At 36.3% G+C, this 16326-nt stretch overlaps 1 protein-coding gene across 7 annotated transcripts in view; it reads right to left on the bottom strand.

Moving 5' to 3' along the window:
- The window catches only part of GPATCH8 (G-patch domain containing 8), a 117118-nt gene that overhangs the window by 8025 nt on the left and 92767 nt on the right, over positions 1–16326 (bottom strand). For all 7 annotated transcript variants that reach the window (XM_038547097.1, XM_038547098.1, XM_038547102.1 and 4 more), the window contains one exon: positions 1262–1392. In XM_038547097.1, coding sequence (XP_038403025.1) covers positions 1262–1392 — 131 coding nt within the window. The remainder of the gene's footprint in view (positions 1–1261; positions 1393–16326) is intronic.

Genomic DNA, 16326 nt, shown 5'->3' with positions numbered 1-16326 from the left:
ACTTATTGTGGGATCATGCATTAATTCTAGGACAGTGAAATACCTGATGATGGGTCAAAACCAAGAGATCACTTGGTCATATTTTAACTGTTTACTTAATAAAACTGAGAAGTACAAGCCACCTGAAGAAAAATATGTATTAAAATATGTCTCACATTATAAAGTGACCTGGTATATACTTTTTGAAGAGGTACCCTTGCAATGTACCCAAGAGGAATGTGTTGTGATATAAAAAGCTGCCAAAGTTTATAGGCAGCTTAACTCAACATTAGAGCTCACTGGTTAATTCTGTTTCAAAACTCATACTACATGTTCTCGCTCTTCCTTCTTCCTCTAAAACACTAGAGAAGTAAATAAGTAAAAAAAAGGATCCTGAGACAAAAATGAACTTAGTAAGTCCAGGAACTTGGAAATTGGCCCCAAGTTGGCTGTGAACTTTTGAAAACCACAATCATAGTTTCTCTTTCTACTATAATCAGTTCTGTCCTTTGGTCCTGGCTAGCCATTAAAAACAAACATGGGGGCCTAAGTCTTTCTGATCGAGGCACATACCTCATGAATCCTCAGATGCTCAAAGACTGGGTCCCCAAAGTCTAGTTGCTTGGAAATTCAGCCCTAGGTAGGGTAAATTCCATCTAAGGCTAAATACCAGCCCCTAAATTGATAATAATCAAGAATCATGAAGGAAGGTTAAAAAGAACACTCAAGAAGGCAGGAACCTACAGAGAAATAAATGGATAGAATTCCCTAGGTTTCAGTGATTAGAATGGACTGTATAATACTTAAAAGGAAGTTAAAACACTTGAATCTCTGCCCCCTACTGTTTATAAAATAGAATATTGTAATATGTATACTTTTCTATAAAAAATAGGTTGGAGAATGGGAACAATATTTGTATAATTTATTGAGCAGCTTCTATGGCACTCTTTTATAAGGCATTTCTGATGTAAAGATAAACTACTCACAATGACTGCAAGAAGTAAACTGTTATTATCATCTCCCATTTCACAGATAAGGACACCAAGGCATAGAGCTTAGATAGCTAAAGTCACACAGATAGGCTATGGCCTCAGAAGTATACACTCATTCATAAATCAGTATATTATACTCTAATAACAGATACGCTTTCAGTTTGAAAGATTTACTAATAATAATTCTTAAATCTTAATTTAGGTCTTACAGTTATAATCTTAAATCTATAATCTTAAATGTTAAGGATTAAAACTATCTAATAGAACTCTCTGAGAGAAAATATCCTCACCATTCAGCTTGTTTCCTTTGCTCTGCCAATTCATGGAGCCGCCGAAGGGCTTTTTCCTGTTTCTTCTCATCTTTGCGGGATCTCGAAGAGACATTTCGAGCAAACTCTCTCTGCTTGAGATCTTTCAATCTCTGGGGTAACAAAAAAAGGGGAATAGAGGGTGGGTGATTTAAAATAACGTAGGGGTCCAGAAAACAAGGCCTTTAGAATATTTACCTCAATCAGTGGTTATAGTGCTAGCATAGAACACACTGTTACATTCTTATAGTAATTGAAAACACAATGGCTGATTACTTTGGATAAAACACTTGTAGTACCTGCATTTCTAGTTAGGACAGCATACCATTTGCTTTATGGGGCAAAATTAAATGATTTCAAGAGCAATAAGCAAATTTTAGAACACTAGGAGGAAAGAAAAGGGACTATTTAATCACCTGCTCCTCCAGGATGCAAAACTAGACAAACAGAACATGAGATAAACTGTAATAACACAAGCCAAAGAGAACAGAAAGGGGTTAGGCTAGTACAGAAAATTACCCAGGTGTAAGATCTTAAAAAGCAATGTACAGCTTACATGGGGAGGTTATTTGAATAAAAAATAACAAATAGAAAGCACACTTTTATTTCACCATAAAAAGGTGCTATTATTTCTTTTCAGCATGAAGAGTTTTCCTGTGACTATCAAACAAACCGTCTTCCAATGCTTGCATGTTCAGAGCTCACCAGTCTGACCACTTGCATCTGGTCAGTCTGCTGAAATCAGAGAGTAATATACATAGCTCTTTCATTCCTTCATGGCCCTGAGAGGAACATCCAGGGGATGAGGAGGGAGAATAGAGATAAGTCAAAGAATTTATTACTTAAAATCCTGATAGAAGAATGGGCTTTTCATTCTCAGAAACTCTATATAATTTTCCTTAAAACAAAACAAAACAACAACCAAAAAAGAACAGTGCTAAGACACACTGGTGACAAAGTCCAGACATATCTGCAATGAAGACAGAACTAAAATTATTTCCAACACACTAGATAATATAGAAAACAAACCAAAACAAAACACATACATTAGCCTATGCTTTTACAATAGCATTAGGAAAAGGAATTTGACCCAATATAAAGTGGACATTGCTTTGTGGAAGGGCATGATGTTCAACAGACAGAGGAATTTTCTTATCTAATATTTATGAAATGTGTTTTGAATATTTTTGAATTGGGAGGGGAAAAGGGTGGAGAGACACACACAAAAAAATATATACAGCTAAAGACACTAGTAGAAAAACTCACTCTTGTGATCTGGGCTCCCAAATTAGAAGGATTTGCTTTCAATACATCAGCTGAAAATGTCACATCACAAAGAAAAAAAAAAGTAAAAATAAAACAAGAGTGGAAGAGAAAAAAAAATAAAGCAAGCATTACTACACAGGCTCTCTTAGTGAATCTGCAAACTATTATACTGAACAATCAGGGACAAAGCCATCAACTCTAAAAGGGTTAGGGAGAAGGGAAGCACCTGTACAACACATATATGTGTACATACACACAGACCAACACAGTAATCATCTCTCCTAGATAAACAGACCTAACTGCATTCGGGAAAAATAGTTAACAGAACTTCAGGAAAGACCATTTGTGACCTAAAAACAGTCTATTTTCATTTATCTTTATTTTGGGAATGTTTAAGTAACCAAAAGAAGGCAAAATATTTTACTAAAGTTGGCTATCCAGAATTAAGGTTTTTATAAAAACCACTTCAAAATGGAGAATCAACTATTTTCAGTAAATATGAATTCCAATTTCTTTTCAAGGAGTATGAGGCAGAAAGAGGCTGTCAGGACTATTATACAATTATTTCAGGTGACAAACCTAGATTTTTTCTATGCCAAACGTTTACCAAGTTTTCCAGCCAAAATTTAAATTCAACGTATCTTTCTCATACCTTTCATTTTCTCTCTCACCACCCCAGAGGCCTGCAAAATCTCCCTGTGCCTCATTACTTCTTTCCTTCTTACAAATATTTCATTACTTTTAGGAGTTATTTCCCAAACTAAACGACACTGTTTAAAAAATAATGAGTATTTTACCAAAGCCTGGAGTTTCTATGCTAAGTCAGACATAGGTTAGGCTTTCTAATCATTCAGCAACCACATGGTACAACTTTAAAGTTGAAGGGATAAAACCATGTCCATATCATTCTGAAGATGCCCTATCTCAAATTCCTACCACAACATAATCGGAAGTAGAGAGGGAAGACAATGGGATGATACCAGTACACAAAGCGGAGTTGCAGCCCCATTCTAGGCAAAACTATATACCTATATAGGGTGTAGCAAACATTTCTAAATCACCTTTACAAACTTTATTTTTAAAAAGATTTTATTTTTAAGTAATCTCTACACCCAATGTGGGGTTTAAACTCAAACCCCAAGATCAAGAGTCACATGCTCTACCAACTGAGCCAGCCAGGTGCCCCTGCCTTTACAAACTTTAAAGTCTAGCGTCACAAATGTAAAACTGGGTACCCCAGAATTTTTTTTAAATTTATTTTTATTTTTTTTGGAACCCTAGAATTCTAACCCAAACTTTACAGGGCTTGGCAACTCTCCCAAACTTGAAATGTTTGAGGTCTCTTAGATCTAGAGGGCATTTTGAGGATAAAAATGGATTCCTAATTCCAAGTTTCTCCTTCCTACCCAAGGTCAAACTAAATTCCCCTCACAAAGTCTCAACTCAGGGCAGCCCCGGTGGTGCAGCGGTTTGGCGCCGCCTGCAGCCTGGGGTGTGATCCTGCAGACCCGGGATCCAGTCCTGCGTGGGGCTCCCTGCGTGGAGCCTGCTTCTCCCTCTGCCTGTGTCTCTGCCTCTCTCTGTGTCTATGAATAAATAAATAAAGTCTTAAAAAAAATAAACAAAGTCTCTACTCATACCTCAAATTTTTCTTCTTTCTGAACTTAGTACTTTGTCAAGCACTTATCTGGCAACCATCATCATATTTTGCTCTGACTATACCTATTTCTGACTTTCAGAAAGGCAGTGTTTATGTCGTTTCAGAGTCAGAAAGACTTGCGTTCAAATTCATTAATTACCAGGCAAGTGATTTCATCTCTCTGAGCTCCAGTTTCCCCATTAGAAACACAGGACCATTCTGACACTATGAGGGTAAGTGTCAAAATAATGTATGTCAAAACTGTTCATATTCCTCTCCCTTTTTATTAGGGGCAGAGATTGTCGCTTATCTTTTTAAATTTTATTTTTATTTTTTAAGTAATCTCTACACCCAACGTGGGGGCTTGAACCCACAACCCCGAAATCAAGAGTCCCATACTCTACCAACAGACCTGAGCTCCCACTTTTTTAAATCTAAAACATTTTTTTTTAATCTAAAATTTTTAGGTAATTTCTACACTCAACGTGAGGCTCACATTGCTGACGTTTATCATCAACCCTGCAGTGCATGGAACAGTATTAAGTCTACAGAAAGCATCTGGTAAATAATTTGGCTTAAATATTGAATCCAAATATTGGATCCTTGATTTTTCCTCATTTGTAGTAAAGTTTGATATGAAATATTTTTTCTTTTTTAGAGAGGGAGAAAGCAGGGGGAGGGACAGAGGTAGAGGGGGAGAGAGAATCTTAAGCTGGCACCTTGTCCATTATGGAGCCCAAGGCAGGGATCGATCTCAAAACCCTGAGATTGTGATCTGAGCTGAAGAGTTGCTAAACTGAAATCAAGAGTCGAATGCTTAGCCAACTGAACAACCCAGGGGCCTCTGATAGGAAATATTTTTGTATCTCTACCAGAGACATAGGTTAACATTGTGTGGTTTTCCTAGCTATTATTCTCATCTAGTAAAGAAGTCTCATTCTTTAGAATCAAAAAGATTAAAATGTTAACCCCTTACTTCTAGATAAAATTAGGCCAGGGGTGCCTGGCTGGCTCAGTTGGTAGAGTATGCCACTCTTGATCTTGGGGTCATGAGTTTGAGCTTCATGTTGGATGTAGAGATGATGATGATTAGACAGAGAGAGAAACGTAAGCAGACTCCAGGCACAGCGTGGAGCTGACACAGGGCTCAATTTCACAACCCTGAGATCATGACCTGAGGTGAAATCAAGAGTCAGATGCTTAACCGACTTAGCCACCTAGGTGCCCCTAGAAATTACCTTAAAAAAAAAAGAAAAAGAAAAAAAGGCCAAATAGGAAAAAAGATATTAACCAGAAAGTTCTCAATTTCCTATATAAAAAGTAATTTTTATAAAGGTAAAAGTCCCTAATTCAGCATCAGGTTTTCTAAAGTTGGCTATTTTATTCTAAAAGCCTGTCTCGGGCAGCCCTGGTGGCGCAGTGGTTTGGCGCCGCCTGCAGCCTGGGGTTTGATCCTGGAGACGGGGGATTGAGTCCCACATTGGGTTCCCTGCATGGAGCCTGCTTCTCCCTCTGCCTGTGTCTCTGCCTCTCTCTCTCTGTGTCTATGAATAAATAAATAAAATTAAAAAACAAAACAAAAAAAAAACAAAAAAAAACTTAAAAAAAATAAAAGCCTGTCTCATTAGCAATTGCATGTTCATATGAAATTACGTGTCCTATACTTTTATTTTCCTCCTAAATTCTAAAGAGGAACACAACTTCAGATAGCTTCTAAGGTAAGAATAGAGCAGCAACACACCTGCCTGTCAAAGATACGGAGCTCCTATAAGGAGACTAAATATTATCGATGTGTTATCAACCCAAAAACTTTTCGAAGGCTGAGCAAATTTCATTTGATACTTAAAAATAAGTTAGATTCCAAATGGGGACACAGACTGAGTGGATATAATTAATCATTTAAGCTAACTCCAAAGCTACCATGTCCTTATCTCTGAAAATTATAAAGTATGCTTCCTCAAGTGTTGCTAATAACTTTCCTTCTTCTTTGAACTATTAGTACTTATTAATAAAATTTAAGCCATATAACACCTTTTTAGCTGGACAATAAGGAAAAGGGAGACTAATTCCCATTCAAAATGAAAGGGTTTGAAGATCCTGTTCTGAAAAACCAATAGTATGTTTCCCAAAAAAGTACATACTTTTGTGGCAAAGAACAAAATGGCCATTTCTCACTGATTCTCAATCACATGATAGCTGGTATTTCCACTAAATTTCCGAAAAGACCAATACAGGTGGAGACAGACCTTAACAAATAATCCAGCACTTGAAATACCCAAATAACCATGGCTTTTTGGGCTAAAGACCCCTTCAATGCAAATGTCATGCCAATTCTTAAAACATAGCCTAAATAGTGCTGTGTTGGCAGCAAAAATGTGTACTCCAGACATAAACTCCTGCTCCACTGTCCAACTCTGAACAAATTAAACCAGAGAAATGAGAATCTGGTAAATCTTACCAGGTTTTTAATGTGGGTGATAGATATGCCCATATTATCAATAATGTGGGATATGAACAGCAAGGAGTGGCACTGTGTTTGACCTGGGAATGAATGAGACAAAGATATATCTGCACACGGTTTTCTCTAATAACAAAACATGGGTCTGAATTAATAAAATATTTTAATATATATTTTGATGGTACTCTTTTCTTTTTCTTTTTTTTTTTGATGGTACTCTTTTCTAACAAAAATTGATGCTGTAATTTTTTTATATTTGATTTGGTATAATCTAGGAATAAATCTCTTTCTCAAGTATTTTAAATCTAGTATCTCCATTCAAATAAAAACAGGCTACTGTTTCCAGATGAAGGGAATTTCAGACATTGGAGAATAGAGAATACTTCCTAATGCCATTAAAAATCCTATGTTCTAGGGGGATCCCTGGGTGGTGCAGCAGTTTAGCGCCTGCCTTTGGCCCAGGGCGCGATCCTGGAGACCCGGGATCAAATCCCACGTCGGGCTCACGGTGCATGGAGCCTGCTTCTCCCTCTGCCTATGTCTCTGCCAATCTCTGTGTGACTATCATAAAAAAAAAAAAAAAAAATAAAAAATAAATAAATAAATAAATAAATAAATATCCTATGTTCTAATATTTAGTCAACCCTAAAGAGAAAACCTGATTGTCTCTTTAGGGTCAAAAGATTACCCATGGTTTCCTCCACTTACCAAACAACCCCACTCTCCCAGAACAGGGATCAAAGCTTACTCTTCCTTTGTACTAACCCTGCATTGCACACACTGCTGTCTATGGCACAAAAGAGATGCTCAATAAACATTTATCAAACTGGTTTGTTTTAAAATGAGTTGCTGGGAAAAGGAACACATACAAATACTTTATGGATTATTTGTTGGTTATAAACAGAGACAGGAAACAGCGAAGAAACTGTATGCACCTCAATCTCTTCTTCTGGTTAAGTATAATGCAGCACACACACACATACACACCCGCCCCCTTTTTAAAATAAAATCTGCACCCGACATGGGGCTCAAACTCACAATCCTGAGATTAAGCGTTGCACGTTCCACTGACTGAGACAGTCAGGTTCCCCAATCCAGGTTTTTCTGAACCTCAGCCACTCGCTTTCCCCTGTCATCAATTCTGCATATCCAAAATCCATGGCTCCTTCTCCCCAGTTTCCTGCCTCTTTCTCATGACACAACATTAATCTCCTCTCCATTCCCAAAGTGGAGTAAATTATGCTCTAGCTATTACTTGGCCAGGTTACCTGGATACAAGTCTTGATGTTTGATACTTCTGAATGAGACCATCTAGAACAACACACCATGTGGTGAGGAAAGAAAAAGACCAAGAAAGAACAAAGAAAGCCTCAGTATTAAACTACTCAGGGAAGGAAGACTGTAGCTGAATGGTTAAGGAAATCCAAGTTACTGGGCATTAGATGTAAACTCTTTCTTTTAGCACATGCTTATGAGTAAGTGATGACAATAAATTTTATTAAGTAACAGAGAAAAACAAATGTTTGGTAACAAAACTAAAATGCTGATTATAGATCTGAAAAAAAAAATCAGACGGAAATAGAGCAGTATACATTCTTTTTGCTGGCTAAGAGTAGTCCTAATTAGTCATCTGACAGTACTTACCACTTATGCCCCATTATTTTGCAATACAATGCCTATTAATATCATTTGGTGAATATCAAATAAATATGTTACAAAATTGTTAATCATCTTGATATGTTCAGGAATTCAGCAAAAAGCCTTAAAACATGGTGTATTTTTACAGAACCAGGTGTGTCTGCTTTAATTTTTTTTTCACACACACACATACTATGTACATACAATAATCACCATCACCAAAACTTAAGCTGGATAATGAGGTTTTAAAAATAAATTTTATTGAGATACAATTCACATAGCATAAAATTCACCCATTTAAAGTGTAAAATTTAGTGGGTTTCTCAGAATTGTGTAACCATCATCACTATCTAATTTTAGAACATTACTCCCAGAAGAATCTCCATGCTCATTAGCAGTCACTCTCCATTATCCCTTTCTACCCAGTCCCTGGGAACCTAATATGTTTCTCTATAGATATGTTTATTCTAGACACTTTATATAAATAAAATCATACAATATGGCGGGGTGGTTACTCTCAGTATATTATTTTTGAGGTTCGTGTATGTTGTATTTATCAGTAATTTATTCCTTTTTATTGCTGAAGAATATTCCATTGAATAGTTATACCACATTTTGTTTATTCATCAGCTGATAGATATATGGGTTGTTTCCACTTTTTGAATACTATGAACAATAATTTTTGTGGGGACATATATTTTCATTTCTCTTGGGTATATATAGGTCATTTAGTAACTCTATATTTAACATTTTGATGAACTGCCAAACTGTTTCCCTGAGGAACTACATCATTTTACAACTCCACTAGCAGTAACAGGCACATTCCAGTTTTTTTTTTTTTATATCCTCTCCAGCATACTACAGTGTCTTTCTAACTCTGGCCATCCTAATAGGTATGATATGGCATGCCACTGTGGTTTTGTGGATAATGATTTTTAAATATAACTATATTATGGGGCACCTGGATGGCTCAGTAGGTTGGGCATCCAGCTCTTGATTTTGGTTCAGGTCATAATCTCAGGGTTGTGGGACTGAGCCTCACATCAGGTTCTGAGCAGGGAGTCTGCTTAAGTTTCTGTCTCCCTCTCCCTCTCTTTGCACCCCTCCCGCCCTAGTGTGTTCACTCTTTCAAATAGATAAATCAATTTTAAAAGATACATATAACTATTTAGCCCTCCAGATCATATCTGGAGGCAAAGGTCTGCCCTCTTTGTAAAATATAAAGGAGCATAATTCCTAAGAACTACTTAGGCCTATAGCAAATGGAACAGCAGCATCTCGGTTCAGAGATCTCTGATCAGAACTGTCACTCAGACCTATCATTGTTTCTTAGGTTGTTTTACCTTTTCAGACTACAATAGAACATAGAGCCTAATGCAAGAATCTTTACCACAGTGCATCACTGTGATAAGTATAAATTGATAAGTATAAATGTACAGGGGCAGAAAACAGGCTGAAAACTGCAGAACATAAATAAGGTAGAATCATTTTTATTCATATTGGGAATGTGTGCCAAGATGAAGAACAGTTAGAAATTTCTACGAAGAAAATGTGGGGTTTACCAACAAAGTTCCCAAAGGATCTGTTTAGGGTTACCCTTGCCTGCTCACAAAAGCAGAATTTTCCTAAACAGAAACAGAGTTTTCCAAGGTTAACTAGGTTATGAGAGGTGGATATAAGAAGTTTATTCCCAACAAAAGCAGAGGTAGCAAGTATGTAAGATTCAATAAGTGAAAAGGCTCAAAACATGCTCAGTTTTTGGAGGATGAATAAATGATGTCAATTCTTTTATATTAAGCAGAACAGTCCCCAAGAAAAATAACATACACAGTAGTACAAACTTTCATCTCCGGTTACAGGTTATTTAAATAAAACTACAAGATGCTCAAATTCTTTTCATACTTGCTTTGCTTCTCACATAATCTCTTCAGAAGTGAATTATGCTGTTTAAGTCAATATTTATGAAGCTTTCGGATTCATAAATACTTTATGGTTTTCCTAATCTATTTCACACCTCTGCCATAATTTATGGTTTTCTAAGGACAGAAATTCCATAAAATATGAAATACAGATGATGTGTAGAGTATCTTTACTGGTATCTAATCTTAGTGGTTTCCTTTTTTTTTTTTTTTTAAACACTTTGAGAGAGAGAGAGACACATAATGAGAGACAGCATAAGCAGGGGGGAGAGGGAGAAGCAGGCTCCCCACTGAGCAGGAAGTCCGATGTGGGGCTCGATCCTAGGAACCTGAGTTCATGACCTAAACTGAGGGCAGATGCTTAACGGACTGAGCCACCCAGGGGCCCCTTCTTTTCTTAAATTATTATTATTATTTTAAAATTATTATTATTTTTAATGTAAACTTGATGCCCAATGTGAGGCTCAAACTTACAACCTCCAGATCAAGAGTCATATGTTCCACCAACTGATCTAGCCAAGTGCTCTTGTGGTTTCAATTCTTTTATTTATTTATTTTTCTTATTAATACAGTATTTATTTGTCTTTCCTCTGTCAAAGGTTTCAATTCTTTTAGAAGAGTTGATTTTCTTTTTTATTTTAGCTCTGGAATTATTTCTCAATTTTATTTATTTTTTATTGTCTTTTAAAACTTTACTCTCATGTTTCCCTTGCACCAAATATCATAGAAACACTGAAAAAGGGAACTCAGTCTGAATTTCCTCAAATCTGTAGTGCCTTGCCAGAGGTCCAACTGGTTTTGATGTGCTTATTGTCCTAACACTCTCCCTATGTACCAGAGGATCAAAAGCAGGAAAAGATCCTAAGAGGCAAAAATGCAACCAGTAAACAGTGAAACGTCAAGTGGAAAGTGCTCCAAGTTTGAATGGAGTCCATGTGAAGTCTAAAAATGTTCATTCCTTCCATCATCAAGGAATTTCTCAGAAACACTTCAATTCAGAACCTATTTCATTTTTGAGTAATGAAGAAAAACTAAAATTTCTGTTCCATGGTAATATGCATTACCAGATACTGTAACAGTCAACCAAAAGTAAGCAATGCTGTCAAAAAGTAATTGTAACAGTTTAGACAAAGTTAACTAAATTATGCAGTAACAGATTCCATTCTGTATAATTCAGAATAGAGCAGTCACTGATAAAACCACTACTATTATAGTTGAAACAGACCTTGGTACTAAATGAGAGTTCAGTCTTTTCAAAAAACACAAAAGGAGTTTCATATTGAACTGATTTTAGCAGAAAGAAAAGGCAGGCCGAAAGCATTCTTTCCTCTAAGACACGGACTCTTTCTACAAGTAAAAAGAATTTCTCAAAGCTGCTTTAAAGCACCAGATTTTGAGAACTGGATCAGACTACAGCAGATAGTTTTGAAATTGTAAAGAAGTTGGACCCACACTTAAAGAGGAATAAGGAGGCAGCTTTTCAATGTGCTACTTCCCAATGTCAATTAGAATGCTGAGGTTAGAAGTCTGTGTGGAGACAAAAGGGAGGTACAGGCCTGGGTCACAAACTCAAATGTTTATAGATTTGACAGTTAACATAATGAGTCACAAAAGGTGATGTAAGAGAAAAGATAAAGTGGAAACCACAGCTAATTGAAGAGTGAGCATTGTGCCTTTCTGAAGAGATAGCAACTATTCAGCTTTAGCCAACTATTATATTAAAATGTATGCCCAATGTTCTTAGGTATTTCAATTTTTCAAGATAAGACAAAGTTTGAATTACATAGGATCTCATTTTTAAAAACTGGGGACCAACCAAGATTAAAAGGAAAAAATCTAATACTTATGAAGGCCAGGCAACATACATCTGTGGGACAATTTGTGATCTCTGATTTATGTACTGGAGGCTGGCTGGTAAGGAAGAGCCTTCGTGGCACAAATAAAAGAAAGTGAGGTTGGGAGAATCCTTACTAGGTAAAGAAAGCAAAAAAAACAATAGCAACAAAAAAACAGTGTTAAAATAAGGCACTGAGTATTATTACTGTGTTGCTACAAATTTACCTCTGAGAAAGAGAATGCTTTTTGCAGTTTTAAATTTAGACCCTATGAAAAGCTCAAGAAAATTATTTCTGTGGTCATATCCACTAGTAGACATGTTTTAAGATACTCAAGGTGAGGAGGCAGAGATGGAAAAATGTTTAGTTTCAAAGTAACTGAGTACAAGCCAAGAGGGACAACAGGTGGGTACTAATATTTATTAAGCACTGAGGCATATCAGGACTAAATTATAAAAAATGAATCAGATTGGGTTATCTCTTGAGGAATGGAGAGGCTTTCCCTTCAAAATGTATTGAAATTATCCCCTTAAAATGAGGGTTAAACTGCTAAAAAGAGCCAAAATGTCTAATGAGTTTTTTCATCTTTGACAATTAGGCTGGGTCTTAATATTTGCGAGTTAATGACTTTCTTCACAAAACTCTTGGAAAATTTGAGAAAAACTACTGTGTAGTGAGAGGCACATAACCACTCCAAAATCACCACAAATGAGGGTGACCATGTAGCCTTTTTTTTTTTTTTGAGAGATTATTCTTGCTTAATAAAGATAAGGGTGTGCTCAGAATCCAGTCTATACTAGTAGTTTACCATTATCATGATAGATTATTTCTCTGGAAATTTTTAATGGTGAAAATCTGATAGAAAATGCGAACTAGGGATTACTAATATAGGGTTGAATGTACTTACCTATTATCTCAGATTCATAATAATCCTGTGTGCCTTCCTGGAAGACAAGACAGGGTGTCTTTATGATTTTGAGCATGAATTTGGAAAATGGTAGGTCCACTGTATGGTAAGTTTATGTCCATCAAAGAGGAATAAAAAACAGGACCTACCTCCTCTTAGGGATTATTTAGCTGTGTTATACAAGGGCAATTAAAGGCTCCTTAGAAATTCTAAGTACAGGGAAGAATAGAACTATAAAAAATTTAGTACTGTGCATTTTCTTGTTTATATGTTTTTAGCATTGTTTCAAGATTCTACTATTTGTGCTAAGAGAGCAATATAAAGAAAGATGAAAAAGCCTACATTTCAACCAAATAAAGAACACTCCACTAAAAACAAACAGAACAACAAACTCATACCAACTCTGTTCTTTTTTTAATACCTAAGATGGGCTTTTGATCACGGTAAAGAAATAAGCTCACATGCATTCATTAATCATACCAGCTAAAGATTTCTTCCCAGACCAAGGATCACAAACATATTTCTATATTAATGGAAAGGCAGTCCATGAATTCCCTATAAGAAATCCTTATGTTTTTATTTTCATTTTGATGATAATCTTAAAAAAAAAGTAATAAATGAGTATCTGGGATCATCTAGATGAGTACTTTATAAATGTTTAGAACATAACTGGGGACTTAAAAACGATAGTGATTCGTTTGTACCAAGCAAAGGCGAAATGATATCACAATATCATATACATATTTGAGAGTTTTTCAATAATCCTAACAGAACAGCGTTTCTCAACCTTAGTATTACTGATATTTTGGGAAAGGTAATTCTTTGTTGCAGGGAACCTTCAAGCGCATTGTAGGATGTTTAGAAGGACCCCTGGCCTCTACCCACTACATGCCAGTAGCACCATCCCCCTAATTGTGGTAATCAAAAATGTCTCAAGGCAGCATTCAATGGTCCTTAGAAGACAAACTCTCCCCGTGTGGAAAACCAGTGCAAAAGAGAAAAGTGGAGAACTGGGTCATTCCAAGGCACACAGGAAAACAAACATGTCAAATTCAAATGAACCAGAACTGTAACAATTACTACTACTCGCAAGTTGAAAGCAACATCACTAAAACATCACTCATCATATTAATATTGTCAATGTGCAATTCACTAGTTCTGTACTTCTGCTCATACTTAATTTGTAAATCTGTTGCTTTGATAAAAATTTTTTCCCTTTAAGGAGCAACCTAAACATTGTTCAGTCTGAATTACAATTTTCCTGATTTATCTTTTCCTAAATAGAAATTATTCAAATTTCTCATTTACTAAGAAGTAACTTTTTTAGGGATGCCTGGGTGGCTCAGTAGTTGAGTGTCTGCCTTCGGCTCAGGGCGTGATCCCGGGGTCCTGGGATCGTGTCCGGCATGGGGCTCCCTGCGAGGAGCGTGCTTCTCCCTCTGCCTGTGTCTCTGTCTCTCTCTGTGTCTCTCATGAATAAAAAAAGTGACTTTTAAAAATGTCCTTTTGGTGCCTTAAAGTTTCTTTTAGAGTCTTCTAATTTGTCACAATTTTTATTTTTATTTTTTGTTAAAGTAAACTTTACAGCCAATGTGGGGCTGGAACTCATGACCCTGAAATCAAGAGTCACATGCTTGACCAACTGAGCCAGACAGGTGCCCCATCAGTCCATTCTTAATTGAAGACATTCTCAAAAACCCAAAAAGGCAGTCATATGTTTAGATGTTAACTGTCTTAATTCTATAAAAAATAACCCCCAAATATGAATTATATATACATTGATAAGGTAGAAAAGTTACTGAATAAGCAGTATTTGCTGTTATAACTTTTTTCTTTACACAGGACTCTTTGGAAAAGATAACTGCCAATATATCTTATCCATATATATCCTAAATTTCTCTTCTTCAAATTAAGCAGAACTGACAATATAGTATAACAATGTCCAAAGGTGTATGTCTGTCTTGAATACAACTCTATCAGTGGAAGAATCTTAAAATAGTTAGATGAGTTAAATGTAGAAGAGATTGTTACAAAAAGTATAATAGCTTACAAACTATCTTTGTGCTAGTAATCAAAGCTTGCCCTTTACCTGTGCACTGAAATCTTATGGTTGGTTGAAAGATGAAGCAAAGGTTAAAAAAAAAAAATGTTGGTTCAACAGATCCACTTAAGAGAATACTCCAGCAATGCTCATAAATCTTCCAAGTTTAACAAATATGACTACTATACCTCCAAAGACCTAGCAAGTTCTGCTAAAATCACCCAAAATCAAATGGTTCCATGGCAGCCTGGGTGGCTCAGCGGTTTAGCGCCGCCTTCAGCCCAGAGTGTGATCCTGGGGACCCGGGACTGAGTCCCATGTCAGGCTCCCTGCATGGAGCCTGCTTCTCCCTCTGCCTGGGTCTCTGCCTCTCTCTCTCACTCTCTCTCCCCCCCTCTCTCATGAATAAATAAAATCTTAAAAAAAAAAACAAAAACAAAACAAAAAACAAAATCAAACGGTTCCAAAATTCTTTAAGAACTGTGCTTTAGGGCAGCCCGGGTGGCTCAGTGGTTTAGCGCCGCCTTCAGCCCAAGGCATGATCCTGGAGACCCAGAATCGAGTCCCGCGTTGGGCTCCTTGCATGGAGGCCTGCTTCTCCCTCTGCCTGTATCTCTGCCTCTCTCTCTCTCTGTGTCATGAATAAATGAATTTAAAAAATCTTAAAAAAAAAAAAAAAAAAAAAAGAACTGTGCTATAAGATATAAAGATTCATTTCTTCCTTTTAAAAAATCCTACCTTGGGAATTACTGCTACCTTCTTTATGCCTATAACTAGTTAGGTATAATTTTATTTTCTAAATATGAAATTCAAATGAAAGCAAAAAAAAAAAAAGACTTCAAAAGAAAGTATAAATCACTTTTGAGCAAGCTCTTAAAACATGCAGCATCAGAGGTTTTTATTAAAGTTAAGACAGCATCTAATTCTGTTTTTCTTCTCTAAAATTTATCTACCTTTGAAGGTATACCAAATAACAAAATGACTTACTGATAGGAAGTAGTAGCCAATAAAGCATGAACTCCTACATATAGAAGATGAAGTGACCAGCAACTGGGAGACCAGCAATTGTTCAACGTTTAAAATGTTCAGAGAGACAAAAGGAAACAAAGCTCCTAGTGATCCTCAGTTGAATTACCAGATTAAACACAAATGCAGGAATCATTCAAAGGCATAAACTTTTAGTAATATTTATGAAGCTCACAATTCTTCACTCTACATAAATTCTTGGAAAGGGAAGGTCTGTCAGGACTTCTGTCACTGAAAAAAAATCAAGTAAGTCAGATGGACCTCAGACAAAGACTGGCAGATATAAGAAAGCATAGACATGAAGCTTTGGGTACATTT

This window comes from Canis lupus, chromosome 9 (assembly GCF_011100685.1).
Source record: "Canis lupus familiaris isolate Mischka breed German Shepherd chromosome 9, alternate assembly UU_Cfam_GSD_1.0, whole genome shotgun sequence".
NCBI lineage: Eukaryota > Metazoa > Chordata > Mammalia > Carnivora > Canidae > Canis > Canis lupus.
The sequence above is the reverse complement of the archived record's forward strand: the minus strand, read 5'-3'. Positions and strand labels throughout refer to the sequence as shown.